This window comes from Heptranchias perlo, unplaced genomic scaffold (assembly GCF_035084215.1).
Source record: "Heptranchias perlo isolate sHepPer1 unplaced genomic scaffold, sHepPer1.hap1 HAP1_SCAFFOLD_1462, whole genome shotgun sequence".
Lineage (NCBI taxonomy): Eukaryota > Metazoa > Chordata > Chondrichthyes > Hexanchiformes > Hexanchidae > Heptranchias > Heptranchias perlo.
This window is the reverse complement of record NW_027138714.1, coordinates 10,001-37,003: the sequence shown is the minus strand read 5'-3', so window position 1 is coordinate 37,003 and position 27,003 is coordinate 10,001. Positions and strand designations below refer to the sequence as shown.

Sequence of the window (27,003 nt, the reverse complement as noted above, 5' to 3'; positions counted from 1 at the left end):
TCGGATTGTCTGCTGGATGTAAAGATTGTGATGGGGTCAGGGAGGAGTCACCAATACGGGGAAAACATTCTGTTTATTCAGAGAATCCATAAAAAATATACAAATTATTGACACAAGCTCAGGACTGACATTAAAGAATTTGATGGGGAGTGTGTGTCTGTGTGTGGGTAGGTGTCTCTGTCTCTGTGTCACTGTCTGTCTCAGTGTGTGTGTGTGTCTCGGTGTGTGTGAGTGTGTCTCTGTCTCTGTCTCTGTGTGTGTGGGGGTCGGTCTCTCTGTGGGTCGGTGTCTCTGTCTCTCTGTCTGTGTGTGGGTCGGTGTCTCTGTCTGTGTGAGTGTGTCTCTGTCCCTGTGTCACTGTCTGTCTCTCTGTCTGTGTGAGTGTGTCTCTGTCCCTGTGTCACTGTCTGTCTCTCTGTCTGTGTGTGGGTCGGTGTCTCTGTCTCTCTGTCTGTGTGTGGGTCGGTGTCTCTGTCTGTGTGAGTGTGTCTCTGTTCCTGTGTCACTGTCTGTCTCTCTGTCTGTGTGTGGGTCGGTGTCTCTGTCTGTCTCTCTGTCTGTGTGTGGGTCGGTGTCTCTGTCTGTGTGTGGGTCGGTGTCTCTGTCTGTGTGTGGGTCGGTGTCTCTGTCTCTCTGTGGGTCGGTGTCTCTGTCTCTCTGTGGGTCGGTGTCTCTGTCTGTGTGTGGGTCAGTGTCTCTGTCTCTCTGTCTGTGTGTGGGTCGGTGTCTCTGTCTCTCTGTGGGTCGGTGTCTCTGTCTCTCTGTCTGTGTGTGGGTCGGTGTCTCTGTCTCTCTGTCTGTGTGTGGGTCGGTGTCTCTGTCTGTGTGAGTGTGTCTCTGTGTGTGGGTAGGTGTCTCTGTCTCTCTGTCTATGTGTGGGTCGGTGTCTCTGTCTGTGTGAGTGTCTCTGTCCCTGTGTCACTGTCTGTCTCTCTGTCTGTGTGTGGGTCAGTGTCTCTGTCTCTCTGTCTGTGTGTGGGTCGGTGTCTCTGTCTCTCTGTCTGTGTGTGGGTCGGTGTCTCTGTCTGTGTGAGTGTGTCTCTGTCCCTGTGTCTCTGTGTGTGGGTCGGTGTCTCTGTCTGTGTGAGTGTGTCTCTGTTCCTGTGTCACTGTCTGTCTCTCTGTGTCTGGGGGAAGGGGGAGGGGGAGGGAGGACAGGGAGGAAAGTGATCTGGGTCCCGTCACTCCCCGCTGGGGCCGGGTCCCGTCACTCCCCGCTGGGGCCGGGTCCCGTCACTCCCCGCTGGGGCCGGGGGCCCTCATTCCCCGGTGAGCCAGGGCCAGGGCCCGTCACTCCCGGCTGGGGCCGGGGCCGGGTCCCGTCACTCCCGGCTGGGGCCGGGGCCGGGTCCCGTCACTCCCCCGCTGGGGCCGGGTCCCCTCATTCCCCGGTGAGCCAGGGCCGGGTCCCGTCACTCTCTGGTGATCCGGAGCCTGGATCCAGGAGGTAGACATGGTCGTCGGAACAGACTGCGATCAGCGGTCTCCCCGATCCCCCACTGGTCACGTCAGTGCTGTAAACCCCACGGGGCAGGTTCGCCAGGCGGCCAATGGTCTGAAAGAGAGAAGAACAATCAGAAACCAGGACTCTCAGCCAAGAAACACAACACAAGGTACAAGGGGGAAAGGGGGGGGTGAGGGGACAAGGGGGGGGTGAGGGGACGAGGGGGGAAAGTGGGGGAGAGGGGTCGAGGGGGGGGTGAGGGGTCGAGGGGGGACGAGGGGGGATGAGGGGACGAGGGGGGGGTGAGGGGACGAGGGGGGGTGAGGGGACGAGGGGGGAAAGTGGGGGAGAGGGGTCGAGGGGGGGTGAGGGGTCGAGGGGGGGACGAGGGGGGATGAGGGGACGAGGGGGGTGAGGGGACGAGGGGGGAAAGTGGGGGGGACGGGACAGGGGGGGTGAGGGGAAAGGACGAGGGGGGAAAGGACAAGGGGGAAAAAATGAAATCTCACCCCTCACCCCACGCTGGGCGACCTCCGACCCCCCACCCCGGACCACCTCCGACCCCCGCCCCGGACCACCTCCGACCCCCGCCCCGGGCCACCTCCGACCCCCCCGCCCCGGGCCACCTCCGACCCCCGCCCCGGGCCACCTCCGACCCCCCGCCCCCGGGCCACCTCCGACCCCCGCCCCGGGCCACCTCCGACCCCCCCGCCCCGGGCCACCTCCGACCCCCGCCCCGGGCGACCTCCGACCCCCCGCCCCGGGCGACCTCCGACCCCCGCCCCGGGCCACCTCCGACCCCCGCCCCGGGCCACCTCCGACCCCCGCCCCGGGCCACCTCCGACCCCCGCCCCGGGCCACCTCCGACCCCCGCCCCGGGCCACCTCCGACCCCCGCCCCGGGCCACCTCCGACCCCCGCCCCGGGCCACCTCCGACCCCCGCCCCCGGGCCACCTCCGACCCCCGCCCCGGGCCACCTCCGACCTCCGACCCCCCGCCCCGGGCCACCTCCGACCCCCGCCCCGGGCCACCTCCGACCCCCGCCCCGGGCCACCTCCGACCCCCGCCCCGGGCCACCTCCGACCCCCCGCCCCGGGCCACCTCCGACCCCCGCCCCGGACCACCTCCGACCTCCGACCCGGACCACCTCCGACCCCCGCCCCGGGCCACCTCCGACCCCCCGCCCCGGGCCACCTCCGACCCCCGCCCCGGGCCACCTCCGACCCCCGCCCCGGGCCACCTCCGACCCCCCGCCCCGGGCCACCTCCGACCCCCCGCCCCCCGCCCCGGGCGACTCACCGCCATCGAGCCCCGTTCAACAAGTCGACAAATGTTACTCCTGGTCCCGGCCGCGATCAGGTGATCAGATCCCAGCCAATGGCAGCTGTAGATCTGTGCGGAGGGGAAAGGTCAAACAATCAGTTCGACGTCCGAGACCGTCAGACACCAAACTCCCTCAAACTCCCTCAAACTCCCTCAAACTCCCTCAAACCCCCCCCTCAAACTCCCTCTCAAACCCCCTCAAACTCCCTCAAACTCCCTCAAACCCCCCCAAACCCCCCTCAAACTCCTCAAACCCCCTCAAACTCCTCAAACCCCCCCTCAAACCCCCACTCAAACCCCCCTCAAACTCCCTCAAACTCCCTCAAACTCCCTCAAACCCCCCCTCAAACTCCCTCAAACTCCCTCAAACCCCCCCTCAAACTCCCTCAAACTCCCCTCAAACTCCCTCAAACCCCCCCTCAAACTCCCTCAAACCCCCCCTCAAACTCCCTCAAACTCCCTCAAACCTCCCTCAAACCCCCCTCAAACTCCCTCAAACTCCCTCAAACCCCCCTCAAACTCCCTCAAACCCCCCTCAAACTCCCTCAAACTCCCTCAAACCCCCTCAAACTCCTCAAACCCCCTCAAACTCCCTCAAACCCCCTCAAACTCCTCAAACCCCCTCAAACTCCCTCAAACCCCCTCAAACTCCTCAAACCCCCTCAAACTCCTCAAACCCCCCCCTCAAACCCCCCTCAAACTCCCTCAAACCCCCTCAAACTCCTCAAACCCCCCCTCAAACCCCCTCAAACTCCTCAAACCCCCCTCAAACTCCTCAAACCCCCCCTCAAACCCCCACTCAAACCCCCTCAAACTCCCTCAAACCCCTCAAACTCCCTCAAACCCCCTCAAACTCCTCAAACCCCCTCAAACTCCCTCAAACCCCCTCAAACTCCTCAAACCCCCCCTCAAACTCGCTCAAACTCCTCAAACCCCCCCTCAAACCCCCTTAAACCCCTCAAACCCCCTTAAAACCCCTCAAACCCCCTCAAACTCCTCAAACCCCCTCCTCAAACTCCTCAAACCCCCCCTCTAATTCTCAAACCCCCTCAAACCCCCTCAAACTCCTCAAACTCCCTCAAACCCCCCTCAAACTCCTCAAACCCCCCCTCAAACCCCCTCAAACTCCTCAAACTCCTCAAACTCCTCAAACCCCCTCAAACTCCTCAAACCCCCCCTCAAACCCCCTCAAACTCCTCAACCCCCCCTCAAACCCCCTCAAACCCCCCTCAAACTCCTCAAACCCCCCTCAAAACCCCCCTCAAACTCCTCAAACTTCTCAAACCCCCTCAAACTCCTCAAACCCCCCCTCAAACTCCTCAAACCCCCCCTCAAACCCCCTCAAACTCCTCAAACCCACCTCAAACCCCTCAAACTCCCTCACACTCCTCAAACCCCCTTAAAACCCCTCAAACCACCCCTCAAACTCCTCAAACCCCCCCTCAAACTCCCTCAAACCCCCCCTCAAACTCCCTCAAACTCCCCCTCAAACTCCTCAAACTCCCCCTCAAACCCCCTCAAACTCCTCAAACCCCTCAAACCCCCTCAAACTCCTCAAACCCCCTCAAACTCCTCAAACCCCCCCCTCAAACCCCCTCAAACTCCTCAAACCCCCCCAAACTCCCTCAAACCCCCCCTCAAACTCCTCAAACCCCCCTCAAACTCCCTCAAACTCCCTCAAACCCCCCTCAAACTCCTCAAACCCCCCTCAAACTCCCCCTCAAACTCCTCAAACCCCCTCAAACTCCTCTAACCCCCTCAAACTCCCCTCAAACTCCCCTCAAACTCCTCAAACCCCCCCTCAAGCCCCCTCAAACCCCCCCAAACTCCCTCAAACTCCCCCTCAACACCCTCAAACTCCTCAAACCCCCCCTCAAACTCCCTCAAACCCCCCCTCAAACTCCCTCAAACCCCTCCTCAAACCCCTCAAACCCCCTCGAACTCCTCAAACCCCCTCAAACTCCTCAAACTCCTCAAACCCCCTCAAACTCCTCAAACCCCCCCAAACTCCCTCAAACCCCCCCTCAAACTCCTCAAACCCCCCTCAAACTCCTCAAACCCCCCTCAAACTCCCTCAAACCCCCCTCAAACTCCCTCAAACCCCCCCTCAAACTCCTCAAACCCCCTCAAACTCCTCAAACCCCCTCAAACTCCTCAAACCCCCTCAAACTCCTCTAACCCCCTCAAACTCCCCTCAAACCCCCCCTCAAGCCCCCTCAAACTCCTCAAACCCCCCCAAACTCCCTCAAACTCCCCCTCAACACCCTCAAACTCCTCAAAACCCCCCCTCAAACTCCCTCAAAACCCCTCAAACTCCTCAAACCCCCCCTCAAACTCCTCAAACCCCCCCTCAACACCCTCAAACACCCCCTCAAACTCCCCTCAAACTCCTCAACCCCCCCCTCAAACTCCTCAAACTCCCACAAAACCCCTCAAACCCCCCCTCATACTCCCTCAAACCCCCCTCAAACTCCTCCAACCCCCCCTCAAACTCCTCAACCCCCCCTCAAACTCCTCAACCCCTCCTCAAACCCCCCCTCAAACTCCCTCAAACCCCCCCTCATACTCCTCCAACCCTCCTCAAACACCCCTCAAACTCCTCAACCCCCCCCTCAAACTCCTCAAACCCCCTCAAACCCCCCCTCAAACACCTCAAACACCCTCAAACTCCCTCAAAACCCCTCAAACTCCTCAACCCCCCCTCAAACTCCTCAAACCCCCCTCAAACTCCCTCAAAACCCCCCCTCAAACTCCCTCAAAACCCCCCTCAAACTCCCTCAAAACCCCCCTCAAACTCCCTCAAAACCCCTCAAACTCCTCAAACCCCCCTCAAACTCCCTCAAAACCCCCCTCAAACTCCCTCAAAACTCCTCAAACCCCCACTCAACACCCTCAAACCCCCCCTCAAACTCCTCAACCCCCCCTCAAACTCCTCAACCCCCCCTCAAACTCCTCAACCCCCCCTCAAACTCCCTCAAACCCCCCTCAAACTCCCCTCAAACTCCTCAACCCCCCCTCAAACTCCTCAACCCCTCCTCAAACCCCCCCTCAAACTCCCTCAAACCCCCCCTCAAACTCCTCCAACCCTCCTCAAACCCCCCTCAAACTCCTCAACCCCCCTCAAACTCCTCAAACACCCCTCAAACTCCCTCAAACTCCTCAAAGCGCCCCTCAAACTCCTCAAACTCCCTCAAACTCCTCAAAGCGCCCCTCAAAATCCCTCAAAACCCCCCTCAAAACCCCTCAAACTCCTCAAACCCCCCCTCAACACCCTCAAACCCCCTCAAACTCCTCAAAACCCCCCTCAAACTCCCTCAAACTCCTCAAACCCCCCCTCAACACCCTCAAACTCCCTCAAACCCCCTCAAACTCCTCAACCCCCCCTCAAACTCCTCAAACTCCCTCAAAACCCCTCAAACTCCTCAACCCCCCTCAAACTCCTCAACCCCCCTCAAACACCCCTCAAACTCCTCCAACCCCCCCTCAAACTCCTCAACCCCTCCTCAAACCCCCCCTCAAACTCCCTCAAACCCCCCCTCAAACTCCTCCAACCCTCCTCAAACTCCTCCAACCCTCCTCAAACCCCCCCTCAAACTCCTCAAACCCCCCCTCAAACTCCTCACTCCCTCAAACCCCCCCTCAAACTCCTCAAACCCCTCCTCAAACCCCCCCTCAAATCCCCCTCAAACTCCTCAACCCCCCCTCAAACTCCTCAACCCCCCCTCAAACTCCTCAACCCCCCCTCAAACTCCTCAACCCCCCCTCAAACTCCTCAAACCCCCCTCAAACTCCCTCAAGCTCCTCAAACCCCCCCTCAAACTCCTCAAACCCCCCTCAAACTCCTCAACCCTCCCTCACACTCCTCAATCCTCCCTCAAACCCTCCTCAAACTCCCTCGAATCCCCTCAAACTCCTCAAACCCCCCTCAAACTCACTCAAACTCCTCAAATCCCCCCTCAAACTCCCTCAAATCCCCTCAAACTCCTCAACCCCCCCCTCAAACCCCTCAAACTCCCCCTCAAGCTCCCTCAATCTGGACTAGTAATCCAGAGGCCTGGACTAAAATCCAGAGTCATGAGTTCAAATCCCGCCAAGGCAGCTGGCGAATTTAAATTCAATTAAATAAAAATCTGGAATTAAAATACTAGTATCAGTAATGATGGCCATGAAACTACCGGATTGTCGTAAAAACCCATCTAGTTTCACTAATGCCCTTTAGGGAAGGAAGCCTGCCGTCCTTACCCGGTCTGGCCTATATGTGACTCCAGACCCACAGCAATGTGGTTGATTCTTAATTGCCCTCTGAAATGGCCAAGCAAGACACTCAGTTGTCCAATCTCGCTAAAAAAAGTCACAATAAGAATAAAACCGGACGGACCACCCGGCATCGGACCACTAGGCACCGGACACGACAACGGCAAAACACCAAGCCCAGTCGACCCTGCAAGGTCCTCCTTACTAACATCTGGGGACTTGTGCCAAAATTGGGAGAGCTGTCCCACAGACTAGTCAAGCAACAGCCTGACATAGCCATACTCACAGAATCATATCTTTCAGCCAACGTCCCAGACTCTTCCATCACCATCCCTGGGTATGTCCTGTCCCACCGGCAGGACAGACCCACCAGAGGTGGCGGTACAGTGATATACAGTCAGGAGGGAGTGGCCCTGGGAGTCCTCAACATTGACTCCGGACCCCATGAAATCTCATGGCATCAGGTCAAACCTGGGCACGGAAACCTCCTGCTGATTACCACCTACCGTCCTCCCTCAGCTGATGAATCAGTCCTCCTCCATGTTGAGCACCACTTGGAGGAAGCACTGAGGGTAGCAAGGGCACAAAATGTACTCTGGGTGGGGGACTTCAATGTCCATCACCAAGAGTGGCTCGGTAGCACCACTACTGACCGAGCTGGCCGAGTCCTGAAGGACATAGCTGCCAGACTGGGCCTGCGGCAGGTGGTGAGCGAACCAACACGAGGGAAAAACTTACTTGACCTCGTCCTCACCAATCTACCTGTCGCAGATGCATCTGTCCATGACAGTATTGGTAGGAGTGACCACCGCACAGTCCTCGTGGAGACGAAGTCCCGTCTTCGCACTGAGGACACCATCCAACGTGTTGTGTGGCACTACCACCGTGCTAAATGGGATAGATTCAGAACAGATCTGGCAGCTCAAAACTGGGCATCCATGAGGCGCTGTGGGCCATCAGCAGCAGCAGAATTGTATTCCAGCACAATCTGTAACCTCATGGCCCGGCATATCCCTCACTCTAACATTACCAACAAACCAGGGGATCAACTCTGGTTCAATGAGGAGTGCAGAAGAGCAAGCCAGGAGCAGCACCAGGCGTACCTAAAAATGAGGTGCCAACCTGGTGAAGCTACAACTCAGGACGACATGCATGCTAAACAGCGGAAGCAACATGCTATAGACAGAGCTAAGCGATTCCACAACCAACGGATCAGATCAAAGCTCTGCAGTCCTGCCACATCCAGTCGTGAATGGTGGTGGACAATTAAACAACTAACGGGAGGAGGAGGCTCTGCAAACATCCCCATTCTCAATGATGGCGGAGTCCAGCACATGAGCGCAAAAGACAAGGCTGGTTTGCAACCATCTTCAGCCAGAAGTGCCGAGTGGATGATCCATCTCGGCCTCCTGCCCGATATCCCCACCATCACGGAAGCCAGTCTTCGGCCAATTCGATTCACTCCACGTGATATCAAGAAACGGCTGAGTGCACTGGATACAGCAAAGGCTATGAGCCCCGACAACATCCCAGCTGTAGTGCTGAAGACTTGTGCTCCAGAACTAGCTGCGCCTCCAGTCAAGCTGTTCCAGTACAGCTACAACACTGGCATCCACCCGACAATGTGGAAAATTGCCCAGGTATGTCCTGTCCACAAATAGCAGGACAAATCCAATCCGGCCAATCAAGGCTGGAATCATACCTAGCGCAAAGGAAGATGGTAGTGGTTGTTGGAGGCCAATCATCTCAGCCCCAGGACATTGCTGCAGGAGTTCCTCAGGGCAGTGTCCTAGGCCCAACCATCTTCAGCTGCTTCATCAATGACCTTCCCTCCATCATAAGGTCAGAAATGGGGATGTTCGCTGATGACTGCACAGTGTTCAGTTCCATTCGCAACCCCTCAGATAATGAAGCAGTCCGAGCCCGCATGCAGCAAGACCTGGACAACATCCAGGCTTGGGCTCATAAGTGGCAAGTAACATTCGTGCCAGACAAGTGTCAGGCAATGACCATCTCCAACAAGAGAGAGTCCAACCACCTCCCCTTGACATTCAACGGCATTACCATCGCCGAATCCCCCACCATCAACATCCTGGGGGTCACCATTGACCAGAAACTTAACTGGACCAGCCATATAAATACTGTGGCTACAAGAGCAGGTCAGAGGCTGGGGATTCTGCGGCGAGTGACTCACCTCCTGACTCCCCAAAGCCTTTCCACCATCTGCAAGGCACAAGTCAGGAGTGTGATGGAATACTCTCCACTTGCCTGGATGAGTGCAGCTCCAACAACACTCAAGAAGCTCGACACCATCCAGGACAAAGCAGCCCGCTTGATTGGCACCCCATCCACCACCCTAAACATTCACTCCCTTCACCACCGGCGCACAGTGGCTGCAGTGTGTACCATCCACAGGATGCACTGCAGCAACTCACCAAGGCTTCTTCAACAGCACCTCCCAAACCCACGACCTCTACCACCTAGAAGGACAAGAGCAGCAGGCACATGGGAACAACACCATCTGCACGTTCCCCTCCGAGTCACACACCATCCCGACTTGGAAATATATCGCCGTTCCTTCATTGTCGCTGGGTCAAAATCCTGGAACTCCCTTCCTAACAGCGCTGTGGGAGAACCTTCACCACACGGACTGCAGCGGTTCAAGAAGGCGGCTCACCACCACCTTCTCAAGGGCAATTAGGGATGGGCAATAAATGCCGGCCTCGCCAGCGACGCCCACATCCCGTGAACGAATAAAAAAAAAATCCCCTCAAATTCCCTCAAACCCCCCTCAAATCCCCTCAAACTCCTCAACCGCCCCTCAAACTCCCTCAACCCCCCTCAAAACCCCCCTCAAACTCCTCAACCCCCCCCTCAAATCCCCTCAAACTCCTCAAACCCCCCTCAAACTCCTCAACCCCCTTCAAACTCCCTCAAATCCCCTCAAACTCCTCAAACCCCCTCAAACGCCACTCAAACTCCTCAAACCCCCCTCAACCCCCCCACAAACCCCCCTTAAACTCCTCAAACTCCCCCTCAAACTGCCTCAAATCCCCTCAAACTCCTCAAACCCCCTCAAACTCCCTCAACCCCCCTTAAACTCACTCAAATCCCCCTCAAACCCCCCCAACTCCCCCTCAAACTCCTTCAAATCCCCTCAAACTCCCCCTCAAACCCCTCCTCTACCTCACTCAAATCCCTTCAAACTCCCCCTGAAACTCCTCAAACCCCCCTCAAACTCCCCTTCAAACCCCTCAAACTCCCCTCAAACTCACTCAAATCCCCTCAAACCACCCCTCAAACTCACTCAAATCCCCCTCAAACCCCCTTCATACTCACTCAAATCCCCTCAAACCCCCCTCAAATCCCCCTCAAACTCACTCAAATCCCCTCAAACTGCCTCAAATCCCCTCAAACCCCCCTCAAACTCCCTCTCAAACTCCTCAAACCCCCCTCAAACTCCTTCAACTCCCCTCAAACTCTTCAAACCCCTCCTCAAACTCACTCAAATCCCTTCAAACTCCCCCTGAAACTCCTCAACCCCCCCCTCAAACTCCCCTTCAAACCCCTCAAACTCCCCCTCAAACTCACTCAAATCCCCTCAAACCACCCCTCAAACTCACTCAAATCCCCCTCAAACCCCCCTCATACTCACTCAAATCCCCTCAAACCCCCCTCAAACTCACTCAAATCCCCTCAAACTCACTCAAATCCCCTCAAACCCCTCCTCAAACTCACTCAAATCCCCTCAAACTCCCCCTCAAATCAAACTCCCCTCACACCCTCCTCAAACTCACCGTCAAACTCCTCAAACTCCCCCTCAACCTCACTCAAAGCCCCTCAAACTCCTCCTCAAACTCCCTCAAATCCCCTCAAATCAAACTCCCTCAAACTCCCCCTCAAACCCCCCACACTCCTCAAACCCCCCTCAAACTCCCTCAAATCCCCCTCAAACTCCTCAATCTCCCCCTCAAATCAAACTCCCTCAATCCCCTCAAACTCCACCTCAACCCCCCTCAAACTCCCCTCACCCCCTCAAACTCCTCAAACTCCCCCTCACCCCCCCACCCCCCTCAAACTCGCTCACCCCTCAAACTCCCTTCAAAGCCCCCTCTCCCCCTCAAACACCCTCTCACCTCCCTCAAACTCCCCCGTCAAACCCCCCTCACCCCGTCAAACACCCCTCACCCCCATTCAAACACCCCTCAATCACCACCTCACCCCCTCACTCCCAAACCCCCCCTCAACCCCCAGGTCTACCCCCCTCACCACCCTCACCCCCTTACCCCCCTCAACCCCTCCTCACCTCCTTACCCTCCCTCGCCCTCTCCTCACCTCCTTACCCTCCATCACTCCCTTAGCCACCCTCACCACCTCCTCACCCTGCCTCACCTCCTTACCCTGCCCCAGTCTACCCCACCTCCCCTTATCCCCTTGCCCCTCCTCACCCCCTTAACCCCCTCCTCAACCCCTCACCCCTCATCCCCCCTCACCCCCTTACCCGCATCCCCTCCATCTCACCCCCTTACCCCCAAGTCTACCCCTCACACCCTCCCCCTCCTGCCTCCCCTCCCCTCAACCCTTACCCCCCTCCTCCTCCCCCTGACCCCCTTCCTCACCCCTTACCCCCCTCATCCCCACTCACTGCCTCACCTCAGTCTATCCCTGACCGCCTCACCCCCCAAGTCTACCCTCTCACCCCCTCCGCCTCTCACTGCCTCACCATCCCAGTCTACACCCCTCACCCCCAGTCTACCCCCTCACCCCCACACCTCCACTCACCCCCAGTCTACCCCCTCACCTCCCTCGTCCTCCCCCTCACCCCCTAAACGCCCTCCTCATCCCCTTACCCTCCTCACCCCCTCATCCCCTCCTCACCCCTCACTCTCTACGCAACCCCTTACCCCCCTCCTCACCCCTTATCCCCTCACCCCATTAACCCCTTACACCGCTCATCCCTTTACCCCCCTCACCCCCACTCACTACCTCACCCCCCAGTCTGTCCCCCTCACCACCCCTCACCCCTCAACCCCTCCCTCACCCCTTTACCCCTCACCCCACCAGTTTATCCCCCTCACTCCCCCAGTCTATCCCCCCACTCTACCCACCTCAACCCCAGTCTACCCGCCACACCCCCCTGAACCCCTCAATCTCACCCTCATCCCCCAGACCATCCGCCTCACACTCTTCCCTCCACCTTACCCCCCACCCCCCAGTTTGCCCCCAGTCCAACCATCAAACCCCCCTCATCCCCTCACCCCCCAGAATATCCCCCTCACCCCCACTCCTCAACCCCTCACTCACCCACTCAACCTCTCCCTCACCCTCACCCCTCAACCCCTCCCTCACCCACTCAACCTCTACCTCACCCTCACCCCTCAACCCCTCCCTCACCCACTCAACCTCTCCCTCACCCTCACCCCTCAACCCCTCCCTCACCCACTCAACCTCTCCCTCACCCTCACCCCTCAAACCCTCCCTCACCCACTCAACCTCTCCCTCACCCGCACCCCTCAAACACTCCCTCAACCCCACCCCTCACGCCTCAACCCCACCCCTCACTCGAACAGAATCTGTTCCCCTCACCTACCACACTCCACCCATCCTCCCCCTCACCCCCACAACCCACCACACACAGTCCGTCCCCTTCATCCCTCCTCCCTCACCGCCCCCCAAAGTCTGTCCCAAACTCCCGGGTACCAAACCTCACCCCCAGCCATCGCCCTCCCACACCTCCCCACCACAGTCTGTCCCCCTCAACCACTCCTCAACCCCGCGGGGGGGGACCCGTACCCCGGGGAGAGTCGGTGCCCCGCGGGGGGGACCCGTACCCCGGGGAGAGTCGGTGCCCCGTGGGGGGACCCGTACCCCGGGGGAGAGTCGGTGCCCCGCGGGGGGACCCGTACCCCGGGGGAGAGTCGGTGCCCCGCGGGGGGGACCCGTACCCCGGGGGAGAGTCGGAGCCCCGCGGGGGGGACCCGTACCCCGGGGAGAGTCGGTGCCCCGCGGGGGGGACCCGTACCCCGGGGAGAGTCGGTGCCCCGTGGGGGGACCCGTACCCCGGGGAGAGTCGGTGCCCCGCGGGGGGGGGGGGACCCGTACCCCGGGGAGAGTCGGTGCCCCGCGGGGGGGACCCGTACCCCGGGGGGAGTCGGTGCCCCGCGGGGGGGACCCGTACCCCGGGGAGAGTCGGTGTCCCGCGGGGGGGACCCGTACCCCGGGGAGAGTCGGTGTCCCGCGGGGGGGACCCGTACCCCGGGGGAGAGTCGGTGCCCCGAGGGGGGGTGACCCGTACCCCGGGGAGAGTCGGTGTCCCGCGGGGGGGACCCGTACCCCGGGGGAGAGTCGGTGCCCCGCGGGGGGGTGACCCGTACCCCGGGGAGAGTCGGTGCCCCGCGGGGGGGACCCGTACCCCGGGGAGAGTCAGTGCCCCGCGGGGGGGACCCGTACCCCGGGGAGAGTCGGTGCCCCGCGGGGGGGACCCGTACCCCGGGGGAGAGTCGGTGCCCCGCGGGGGGGAGACCCGTACCCCGGGGAGAGTCGGTGCCCCGCGGGGGAGGACCCGTACCCCGGGGAGAGTCGGTGCCCCGAGGGGGGGTGACCCGTACCCCGGGGAGAGTCGGTGCCCCGCGGGGGGGACCCGTACCCCGGGGAGAGTCGGTGCCCCGCGGGGGGGACCCGTACCCCGGGGAGAGTCGGTGCCCCGCGGGGGGGGACCCGTACCCCGGGGAGAGTCGGTGCCCCGCGGGGGGGACCCGTACCCCGGGGGAGAGTCGGTGCCCCGCGGGGGGGTGACCCGTACCCCGGGGAGAGTCGGTGCCCCGCGGGGGGACCTGTACCCCAGTTCCCGATATCTTCTGACCCTACTCACCAGGCTGTTGCCCCTCTCATCCTCAGCAATGTCTTGAATTTTCTCCCCTGACATGTAGTCCCAGACCTGAGTGAACAAACACATTGAGAGTAATGAGACACCACAGAGAGTGGGTCCCAGGGACAGACACTCGAGTACATTATTGCCAAGCGAAGCTCGAGGAGGAGCAGGTCCTGCAGGACGCCTCACCTCCAAACTCTTTTCCTTCCTCCATGAACCTGTCAAAATCTGATTGGTCTCGGGGTGAATCTGCATGGCATCGCCACAGAGGTGAGGGCCGAAGATTTTCCTGAAAGAAAGGACCAAATCACCATAACCGCAATCAGGCACACTACTGTAGTAATTATAGAGTATCCCCAGTAATAATCACCTGTCCCGTTATAATTACAGAGTATCCCCAGTAATAATCACCTGTCCCGTTATAATTACAGAGTATCCCAGTAATAATCACCTGTCCCGTTATAATTACAGAGTATCCCAGTAATAATCACCTGTCCCGTTATAATTACAGAGTATCCCAGTAATAATCACCTGTCCCGTTATAATTACAGAGTATCCCAGTAATAATCACCAGTCCTGTTATAATTACAGAGTATCCCAGTAATAATCACCTGTCCCGTTATAATTACAGAGTATCCCAGTAATAATCACCTGTCCCGTTATAATTACAGAGTATCCCCAGTAATAATCACCTGTCCCGTTATAATTACAGAGTATCCCAGTAATAATCACCAGTCCCGTTATAATTACAGAGTATCCCAGTAATAATCACCTGTCCTGTTATAATTACAGAGTATCCCAGTAATAATCACCTGTCCCGTTATAATTACAGAGTATCCCCAGTAATAATCACCTGTCCTGTTATAATTACAGAGTATCCCCAGTAATAATCACCTGTCCCGTTATAATTACAGAGTATCCCAGTAATAATCACCTGTCCAGTTATAATTACAGAGTATCCCCAGTAATAATCACCTGTCCCGTTATAATTACAGAGTATCCCCAGTAATAATCACCTGTCCCGTTATAATTACAGAGTATCCCAGTAATAATCACCAGTCCCGTTATAATTACAGAGTATCCCAGTAATAATCACCTGTCCTGTTATAATTACAGAGTATCCCAGTAATAATCACCTGTCCCGTTATAATTACAGAGTATCCCCAGTAATAATCACCTGTCCTGTTATAATTACAGAGTATCCCCAGTAATAATCACCTGTCCCGTTGTAATTACAGAGTATCCCCAGTAATAATCACCTGTCCCGTTATAATTACAGAGTATCCCCAGTAATAATCACCAGTCCCGTTATAATTACAGAGTATCCCAGTAATAATCACCTGTCCTGTTATAATTACAGAGTATCCCAGTAATAATCACCTGTCCTGTTATAATTACAGAGTATCCCAGTAATAATCACCTGTCCCGTTATAATTACAGAGTATCCCAGTAATAATCACCTGTCCTGTTATAATTACAGAGTATCCCCAGTAATAATAACCTGTCCCGTTATAATAACAGAGTATCCCCAGTAATAATAACCTGTCCCGTTATAATAACAGAGTATCCCCAGTAATAATCACCTGTCCCGTTATAATTACAGAGTATCCCAGTAATAATCACCTGTCCCGTTATAATAACAGAGTATCCCCAGTAATAATCACCTGTCCTGTTATAATTACAGAGTATCCCAGTAATAATCACCTGTCCAGTTATAATTACAGAGTATCCCCAGTAATAATCACCTGTCCCATTACAATTACAGAGTATCCCCAGTAATAATCACCTGTCCCGTTATAATTACAGAGTATCCCCAGTAATAATCACCTGTCCCGTTATAATTACAGAGTATCCCCAGTAATAATCACCTGTCCCGTTATAATTACAGAGTATCCCAGTAATAATCACCTGTCCCGTTATAATTACAGAGTATCCCCAGTAATAATCACCTGTCCCGTTATAATTACAGAGTATCCCCAGTAATAATCACCTGTCCCGTTATAATTACAGAGTATCCCCAGTAATAATCACCAGTCCCGTTATAATTACAGAGTATCCCAGTAATAATCACCTGTCCAGTTATAATTACAGAGTATCCCCAGTAATAATCACCTGTCCCGTTATAATTACAGAGTATCCCAGTAATAATCACCTGTCCAGTTATAATTACAGAGTAACCCAGTAATAATCACCTGTCCCGTTATAATTACAGAGTATCCCAGTAATAATCACCTGTCCCGTTATAATTACAGAGTATCCCAGTAATAATCACCTGTCCTGTTATAACTACAGAGTATCCCAGTAATAATCACCTGTCCCGTTATAATTACAGAGTATCCCAGTAATAATCACCTGTCCCATTATAATTACAGAGTATCCCCAGTAATAATCACCTGTCCCGTTATAATTACAGAGTATCCCAGTAATAATCACCTGTCCCGTTCTAATTACAGAGTATCCCAGTAATAATCACCTGTCCCATTATAATTACAGAGTATCCCCAGTAATAATCACCTGTCCTGTTATAATTACAGAGTATCCCAGTAATAATCACCTGTCCCGTTATAATTACAGAGTATCCCAGTAATAATCACCTGTCCAGTTATAATTACAGAGTATCCCCAGTAATAATCACCTGTCCAGTTATAATTACAGAGTATCCCAGTAATAATCACCTGTCCCGTTATAATTACAGAGTATCCCAGTAATAATCACCTGTCCAGTTATAATTACAGAGTATCCCAGTAATAATCACCTGTCCCGTTATAATTACAGAGTATCCCCAGTAATAAACACCTGTCCCATTATAATTACAGAGTATCCCAGTAATAATCACCTGTCCTGTTATAATAACAGAGTATCCCAGTAATAATCACCTGTCCCGTTATAATTACAGAATATCCCAGTAATAATCACCTGTCCTGGTTAGTAAGTTTGCAGATGACACCAAGATTGGTGGCATTGTGGACAGTGAAGAAGGTTATCTAGGATTGCAACGGGATCTTGATAAATTGGGCCAGTGGGCCGATGAATGGCAGATGGAGTTTAATTTAGATAAATGTGAGGTGATGCATTTTGGTAGATCGAATCGGGCCAGGACCTACTCCGTTAATGGTAGGGCGTTGGGGAGAGTTATAGAACAAAGAGATCTAGGAGTACAGATTCATAGCTCCTTGAAAGTGGAGTCACAGGTGGATAGGGTGGTGAAGAAGGCATTCAGCATGCTTGGTTTCATTGGTCAGAACATTGAATGCAGGAGTTGGGATGTCTTGTTGAAGTTGTACAGGGCATTGGTGAGGCCACACTTGGAATATTGTGTACAGTTCTGGTCACCCTATTATAGAAAGGATATTATTAAACTAGAAAGAGTGCAGAAAAGATTTACTAGGATGCTACCGGGACTTGATGGTTTGACTTACAGGGAGAGGTTAGACAGACTGGGACTTTATTCCCTGGAGAGTAGGAGGTTAAGGGGTGATCTTATAGAAGTCTATAAAATAATGAGGGGCATAGATAAGGTCGATAGTCAAAATCTTTTCCCAAAGGTAGGGGAGTCTATAACGAGGGGGCACAGATTTAAGGTGAGAGGGGAGAGATACAAAAGGATCCAGAGGGGCAATTTTTTCACTCAAAGGGTGGTGAGTGTCTGGAACGAGCTGCCAGAGGCAGTAGTAGAGGCGGGTACAATTTTGTCTTTTAAAAAGCATTTGGACAGTTACATGGGGAAGATGGGTATCGAGGGATATGGGCCAAGTGCAGGCAATTGGGACTAGCTTAGTGGTATAAACTGGGCGACATGGACATGTTGGGCCGAAGGGCCTGTTTCCATGTTGTAACTTCTATGATTCTATGATTCTATAATTAGAGTATCCCAGTAATAATCAACTGTCCCGTTATAATTACAGAGTATCCCAGTAATAATCACCTGTCCTGTTATAATTACAGAGTATCCCCAGTAATAATCACCTGTCTCGTTATAATTACAGAGTATCCCAGTAATAATCACCTGTCCCGTTATAATTACAGAGTATCCCAGTAATAATCACCTGTCCTGTTATAATTACAGAGTATCCCAGTAATAATCACCTGTCCCGTTATAATTACAGAGTATCCCAGTAATAATCACCTGTCCAGTTATAATTACAGAGTATCCCAGTAATAATCACCTGTCCCGTTATAATTACAGAGTATCCCAGTAATAATCACCTGTCCTGTTATAATTACGGAGTATCCCAGTAATAATCACCTGTCCCGTTATAATTACAGAGTATCCCAGTAATAATCACCTGTCCTGTTATAATTAGAGTATCCCAGTAATAATCACCTGTCCTGTTATAATTACAGAGTATCCCAGTAATAATCACCTGTCCCGTTATAATTACAGAGTATCCCAGTAATAATCACCTGTCCCGTTATAATTACAGAGTATCCCAGTAATAATCACCTGTCCAGTTATAATTACAGAGTATCCCCAGTAATAATCACCTGTCCAGTTATAATTACAGAGTATCCCAGTAATAATCACCTGTCCCGTTATAATTACAGAGTATCCCAGTAATAATCACCTGTCCCATTATAATTACAGAGTATCCCAGTAATAATCACCTGTCCCGTTATAATTACAGAGTATCCCCAGTAATAAACACCTGTCCCATTATAATTACAGAGTATCCCAGTAATAATCACGTGTCCTGTTATAATAACAGAGTATCCCAGTAATAATCACCGGTCCCGTTATAATTACAGAGTATCCCAGTAATAATCACCTGTCCTGTTATAATTAGAGTATCCCAGTAATAATCACCTGTCCCGTTATAATTACAGAATATCCCAGTAATAATCTCCTGTCCCGTTATAATTACAGAGTATCCCAGTAATAATCACCTGTCCTGTTATAATTACAGAGTATCCCAGTAATAATCACCTGTCCCGTTATAATTACGGAGTATCCCAGTAATAATCACTTGTCCCATTATAATTACAGAGTATCCCAGTAATAATCACCTGTCCAGTTATAATTACAGAGTATCCCAGTAATAATCACCTGTCCTGTTATAATTACGGAGTATCCCAGTAATAATCACCTGTCCCGTTATAATTACAGAGTATCCCAGTAATAATCACCTGTCCCGTTATAATTACAGAGTATCCCAGTAATAATCACCTGTCCCGTTATAATTACAGAGTATCCCAGTAATAATCACCTGTCCCGTTATAATTACAGAGTATCCCCAGAAATAATCACCTGTCCCGTTATAATTACAGAGTATCCCCAGTAATAATCACCTGTCCCGTTATAATTACCGAGTATCCCCAGAAATAATCACCTGTCCCGTTATAATTACACAATATCCCCAGTAATAATCACCTGTCCTGTTATAATTACAGAGTATCCCAGTAATAATCACCTGTCCAGTTATAATTACAGAGTATCCCAGTAATAATCACCTGTCCTGTTATAATTACGGAGTATCCCAGTAATAATCACCTGTCCCATTATAGTTACAGAGTATCCCAGTAATAATCACCTGTCCTGTTATAATTACAGAGTATCCCAGTAATAATCACCTGTCCCGTTATAATTACAGAGTATCCCCAGAAATAATCACCTGTCCCGTTATAATTACAGAGTATCCCAGTAATAATCACCTGTCCCGTTATAATTACACAATATCCCCAGTAATAATCACCTGTCCTGTTATAATTACAGAGTATCCCAGTAATAATCACCTGTCCAGTTATAATTACAGAGTATCCCAGTAATAATCACCTGTCCCGTTATAATTACAGAGTATCCCAGTAATAATCACCTGTCCCGTTATAATTACAGAGTATCCCAGTAATAATCACCTGTCCCGTTATAATTACAGAGTATCCCCAGAAATAATCACCTGTCCCGTTATAATTACAGAGTATCCCAGTAATAATCACCTGTCCCGTTATAATTACACAATATCCCCAGTAATACTCACCTGTCCTGTTATAATTACAGAGTATCCCAGTAATAATCACCTGTCCAGTTATAATTACAGAGTATCCCAGTAATAATCACCTGTCCTGTTATAATTACGGAGTATCCCAGTAATAATCACCTGTCCCGTTATAATTACAGAGTATCCCAGTAATAATCACCTGTCCTGTTATAATTACAGAGTATCCCAGTAATAATCACCTGTCCCGTTATAATTACAGAGTATCCCAGTAATACTCACCTGTCCTGTTATAATTACAGAGTATCCCAGTAATAATCACCTGTCCCGTTATAATTACAGAGTATCCCAGTAATAATCACCTGTCCTGTTATAATTACGGAGTATCCCAGTAATAATCACCTGTCCCGTTATAATTACAGAGTATCCCAGTAATAATCACCTGTCCTGTTATAATTACAGAGTATCCCAGTAATAATCACCTGTCCCGTTATAATTACAGAGTATCCCAGTAATAATCACCTGTCCCGTTATAATTACAGAGTATCCCCAGAAATAATCACCTGTCCCGTTATAATTACAGAGTATCCCAGTAATAATCACATGTCCCGTTATAATTACACAATATCCCCAGTAATAATCACCTGTCCTGTTATAATTACAGAGTATCCCAGTAATAATCACCTGTCCAGTTATAATTACAGAGTATCCCAGTAATAATCACCTGTCCTGTTATAATTACAGAGTATCCCAGTAATAATCACCTGTCCTGTTATAATTACAGAGTATCCCCAGTAATAATCACCTGTCCCGTTATAATTACAGAGTATCCCAGTAATAATCACCTGTCCCGTTATAATTACAGAGTATCCCAGTAATAATCACCTGTCCTGTTATAATTACAGAGTATCCCAGTAATAATCACCCGTCCCGTTATAATTACAGAGTATCCCAGTAATAATCACCTGTCCCGTTATAATTACAGAGTATCCCAGTAATAATCACCTGTCCCGTTATAATTACAGAGTATCCCAGTAATAATCACCTGTCCCGTTATAATTACAGAGTACCCCATAAATAATCACCTGTCCCGTTATAATTACAGAGTATCCCAGTAATAATCACCTGTCCCGTTATAATTACAGAGTATCCCAGTAATAATCACCTGTCCCGTTATAATTACAGAGTATCCCAGTAATAATCACCTGTCCCGTTATAATTACAGAGTATCCCCAGAAATAATCACCTGTCCCGTTATAATTACAGAGTATCCCAGTAATAATCACCTGTCCCGTTATAATTACAGAGTATCCCAGTAATAATCACCTGTCCCGTTATAATTACACAATATCCCCAGTAATAATCACCTGTCCTGTTATAATTACAGAGTATCCCAGTAATAATCACCTGTCCAGTTATAATTACAGAGTATCCCAGTAATAATCACCGGTCCAGTTATAATTACGGAGTATCCCAGTAATAATCACCTGTCCTGTTATAATTACGGAGTATCCCAGTAATAATCACCTGTCCCGTTATAATTACAGAGTATCCCAGTAATAATCACCTGTCCCGTTATAATTACAGAGTATCCCCAGAAATAATCACCTGTCCCGTTATAATTACAGAGTATCCCAGTAATAATCACCTGTCCCGTTATAATTACACAATATCCCCAGTAATAATCACCTGTCCTGTTATAATTACAGAGTATCCCAGTAATAATCACCTGTCCAGTTATAATTACAGAGTATCCCAGTAATAATCACCTGTCCCGTTATAATTACAGAGTATCCCAGTAATAATCACCTGTCCCGTTATAATTACAGAGTATCCCAGTAATAATCACCTGTCCCGTTATAATTACAGAGTACCCCATAAATAATCACCTGTCCCGTTATAATTACAGAGTATCCCAGTAATAATCACCTGTCCCGTTATAATTACAGAGTATCCCAGTAATAATCACCTGTCCCGTTATAATTACAGAGCATCCCAGTAATAATCACCTGTCCCGTTATAATTACAGAGTATCCCCAGTAATAATCACCTGTCCTGTTATAATTGCAGAGTATCCCAGTAATAATCACCTGTCCCGTTATAATTATGGAGTATCCCAGTAATAATCACCTGTCCTGTTATAATTACAGAGTACCCCATAAATAATCACCTGTCCCGTTATAATTACAGAGTATCCCAGTAATAATCACCTGTCCCGTTATAATTACAGAGTATCCCAGTAATAATCACCTGTCCCGTTATAATTACAGAGTATCCCAGTAATAATCACCTGTCCCGTTATAATTACAGAGTATCCCCAGAAATAATCACCTGTCCCGTTATAATTACAGAGTATCCCAGTAATAATCACCTGTCCCGTTATAATTACACAATATCCCCAGTAATAATCACCTGTCCTGTTATAATTACAGAGTATCCCAGTAATAATCACCTGTCCAGTTATAATTACAGAGTATCCCAGTAATAATCACCTGTCCTGTTATAATTACGGAGTATCCCAGTAATAATCACCTGTCCCGTTATAATTACAGAGTATCCCAGTAATAATCACCTGTCCTGTTATAATTACAGAGTATCCCAGTAATAATCACCTGTCCCGTTATAATTACAGAGTATCCCAGTAATAATCACCTGTCCCGTTATAATTACAGAGTATCCCCAGAAATAATCACCTGTCCCGTTATAATTACAGAGTATCCCAGTAATAATCACCTGTCCCGTTATAATTACACAATATCCCCAGTAATAATCACCTGTCCTGTTATAATTACAGAGTATCCCAGTAATAATCACCTGTCCAGTTATAATTACAGAGTATCCCAGTAATAATCACCTGTCCCGTTATAATTACAGAGTATCCCAGTAATAATCACCTGTCCCGTTATAATTACAGAGTATCCCAGTAATAATCACCTGTCCCGTTATAATTACAGAGTATCCCAGCAATAATCACCTGTCCTGTTATAATTACAGAGTATCCCAGTAATAATCACCTGTCCCGTTATAATTACAGAGTATCCCAGTAATAATCACCTGTCCCGTTATAATTACAGAGTATCCCCAGAAATAATCACCTGTCCCGTTATAATTACAGAGTATCCCAGTAATAATCACATGTCCCGTTATAATTACACAATATCCCCAGTAATAATCACCTGTCCTGTTATAATTACAGAGTATCCCAGTAATAATCACCTGTCCAGTTATAATTACAGAGTATCCCAGTAATAATCACCCGTCCCGTTATAATTACAGAGTATCCCAGTAATAATCACCTGTCCCGTTATAATTACAGAGTATCCCAGTAATAATCACCTGTCCCGTTATAATTACAGAGTATCCCAGTAATAATCACCTGTCCCGTTATAATTACAGAGTATCCCCAGTAATAATCACCTGTCCCGTTATAATTACAGAGTATCCCAGTAATAATCACCTGTCCCGTTATAATTACACAATATCCCCAGTAATAATCACCTGTCCTGTTATAATTACAGAGTATCCCAGTAATAATCACCTGTCCTGTTATAATTACAGAGTATCCCAGTAATAATCACCTGTCCAGTTATAATTACAGAGTATCCCAGTAATAATCACCTGTCCTGTTATAATTACGGAGTATCCCAGTAATAATCACCTGTCCCGTTATAATTACAGAGTATCCCAGTAATAATCACCTGTCCTGTTATCATTACAGAGTATCCCAGTAATAATCACCTGTCCCGTTATAATTACAGAGTATCCCAGTAATAATCACCTGTCCCGTTATAATTACAGAGTATCCCCAGAAATAATCACCTGTCCCGTTATAATTACAGAGTATCCCAGTAATAATCACCTGTCCCGTTATAATTACACAATATCCCCAGTAATAATCACCTGTCCTGTTATAATTACAGAGTATCCCAGTAATAATCACCTGTCCAGTTATAATTACAGAGTATCCCAGTAATAATCACCTGTCCCGTTATAATTACAGAGTATCCCAGTAATAATCACCTGTCCCGTTATAATTACAGAGTATCCCAGTAATAATCACCTGTCCCGTTATAATTACAGAGTATCCCAGTAATAATCACCTGTCCCGTTATAATTACAGAGTACCCCATAAATAATCACCTGTCCCGTTATAATTACAGAGTATCCCAGTAATAATCACCTGTCCCGTTATAATTACAGAGTATCCCAGTAATAATCACCTGTCCCGTTATAATTACAGAGTATCCCAGTAATAATCACCTGTCCCGTTATAATTACAGAGTATCCCCAGTAATAATCACCTGTCCTGTTATAATTGCAGAGTATCCCAGTAATAATCACCTGTCCCGTTATAATTATGGAGTATCCCAGTAATAATCACCTGTCCTGTTATAATTACAGAGTATCCCCAGTAATAATCACCTGTCCTGTTATAATTATGGAGTATCCCAGTAATAATCACCTGTCCCGTTATAATTACAGAGTATCCCCAGTAATAATCACCTGTCCAGTTATAATTACAGAGTATCCCAGTAATAATCACCTGTCCCGTTATAATTACAGAGTATCCCAGTAATAATCACCTGTCCCATTGTAATTACAGAGTATCCCAGTAATAATCACCTGTCCCGTTATAATTACAGAGTATCCCAGTAATAATCACCTGTCCTGTTATAATTACAGAGTATCCCCAGTAATAATCACCTGTCCCGTTATAATTACAGAGTATCCCAGTAATAATCACCTGTCCCGTTATAATTACAGAGTATCCCCAGAAACAATCACCTGTCCCGTTATAATTACAGAGTATCCCAGTAATAATCACCTGTCCCGTTATAATTACAGAGTATCCCAGTAATAATCACCTGTCCCGTTATAATTAGAGTATCCCAGTAATAATCACCTGTCCAGTTATAATTACAGAGTATCCCAGTAATAATCACCTGTCCCGTTATAATTACAGAGTATCCCCAGAAACAATCACCTGTCCCGTTATAATTACAGAGTATCCCAGTAATAATCACCTGTCCCGTTATAATTACAGAGTATCCCAGTAATAATCACCTGTCCCGTTATAATTACAGAGTATCCCAGTAATAATCACCTGTCCTGTTATAATTACACAATATCCCAGTATCCCCAATACCTGATTGAACGAGGATGATTCTCAGTCCAGAACTAGAGGGAGAGGATAGACAGGATGTATAATTCAATCTGTGTGAACAACATTCATCAAGATTCATCATGCTGCTTGTCGAGCCCTTAGTACTGAGCTACACATGCCCTGAGGCCGGGGTCCAACCCTCTCCTGATTTAGCTAATCTCACCCGGTGTGGTACCAAGACGCACAAACAGAGCTGCTAGTACACAGGATGTATCTGGGGCTGTGCTGAGCCGATATATATATTACTGGGCTCAAATATTCCCCCAGTGTGAGATATTCCCCCAGTGTGAGATATTCCCCCAGTGTGAGATATTCCCCCAGTGTGAGATATTTCCCCAGTGTGAGATATTTCCCCAGTGTGAGATATTTCCCCAGTGTGAGATATTTCCCCAGTGTGAGATATTCCCCCACTGTGAGATATTTCCCCAGTGTGAGATATTCCCCCACTGTGAGATATTCCCCCACTGTGAGATATTTCCCCAGTGTGAGATATTCCCCCAGTGTGAGATATTCCCCCAGTGTGAGATATTCCCCCAGTGTGAGATATTCCCCCAGTGTGAGATATTCCCCCAGTGTGAGATATTTCCCCACTGTGAGATATTCCCCCAGTGTGAGATATTCCCCCAGTGTGAGATATTTCCCCACTGTGAGATATTCCCCCAGTGTGAGATATTTCCCCACTGTGAGATATTTCTCCACTGTGAGATATTTCCCCTGTGTGAGATATTCCCCCAGTGTGAGATATTCCCCCAGTGTGAGATATTTCCCCACTGTGAGATATTCCCCCAGTGTGAGATATTCCCCCAGTGTGAGATATTCCCCCAGTGTGAGATATTTCCCCAGTGTGAGATATTCCCCCACTGTGAGATATTTCCCCAGTGTGAGATATTCCCCCAGTGTGAGATATTCCCCCAGTGTGAGATATTCCCCCAGTGTGAGATATTCCCCCACTGTGAGATATTTCCCCAGTGTGAGATATTCCCCCAGTGTGAGATATTCCCCCAGTGTGAGATATTCCCCCAGTGTGAGATATTCCCCCAGTGTGAGATATTCCCCCAGTGTGAGATATTTCCCCACTGTGAGATATTCCCCCAGTGTGAGATATTCCCCCAGTGTGAGATATTCCCCCAGTGTGAGATATTTCCACAGTGTGAGATATTTCCCCACTGTGAGATATTCCCCCACTGTGAGATATTTCCCCAGTGTGAGATATTTCCCCAGTGTGAGATATTCCCCCACTGTGAGATATTCCCCCACTGTGAGATATTCCCCCACTGTGAGATATTCCCCCACTGTGAGATATTCCCCCACTGTGAGATATTCCCCCACTGTGAGATATTTCCCCAGTGTGAGATATTTCCCCAGTGTGAGATATTTCCCCACTGTGAGATATTCCCCCAGTGTGAGATATTCCCCCAGTGTGACATATTTCCCCACTGTGAGATATTCCCCCAGTGTGAGATATTTCCCCAGTGTGAGATATTTCCCCAGTGTGAGATATTTCCCCAGTGTGAGATATTCCCCCACTGTGAGATATTCCCCCACTGTGAGATATTCCCCCAGTTTGAGATATTTCTCCACTGTGAGATATTCCCCCAGTGTGAGATATTTCCCCAGTGTGAGATATTTCCCCACTGTGAGATATTTCCCCAGTGTGAGATATTCCCCCAGTGTGAGATATTCCCCCAGTGTGAGATATTCCCCCAGTTTGAGATATTTCTCCACTGTGAGATATTCCCCCAGTGTGAGATATTTCCCCACTGTGAGATATTCCCCCAGTGTGAGATATTTCCCCAGTGTGAGATATTTCCCCAGTGTGAGATATTTCCCCAGTGTGAGATATTCCCCCAGTGTGAGATATTTCCCCACTGTGAGATATTTCCCCAGTGTGAGATATTCCCCCACTGTGAGATATTTCCCCAGTGTGAGATATTTCCCCACTGTGAGATATTCCCCCACTGTGAGATATTCCCCCACTGTGAGATATTTCCCCAGTGTGAGATATTTCCCCACTGTG

General features: G+C 50.1%; 1 protein-coding gene across 1 annotated transcript in view; it reads right to left on the bottom strand.

Moving 5' to 3' along the window:
• Positions 1-54: 54 nt before the first annotated feature.
• The window catches only part of LOC137309052 (dynein assembly factor with WD repeat domains 1-like), a gene marked incomplete at its 5' end in the record, with an annotated part of 31,247 nt that continues 4,298 nt past the window's right edge, over positions 55-27,003 (bottom strand). The window contains 5 exons of the mRNA XM_067977389.1: positions 55-1,555; positions 2,744-2,836; positions 13,893-13,958; positions 14,082-14,181; positions 24,969-25,000. Of these exons, the coding sequence (XP_067833490.1) occupies positions 1,382-1,555; positions 2,744-2,836; positions 13,893-13,958; positions 14,082-14,181; positions 24,969-25,000 (465 nt within the window). The remainder of the gene's footprint in view (positions 1,556-2,743; positions 2,837-13,892; positions 13,959-14,081; positions 14,182-24,968; positions 25,001-27,003) is intronic.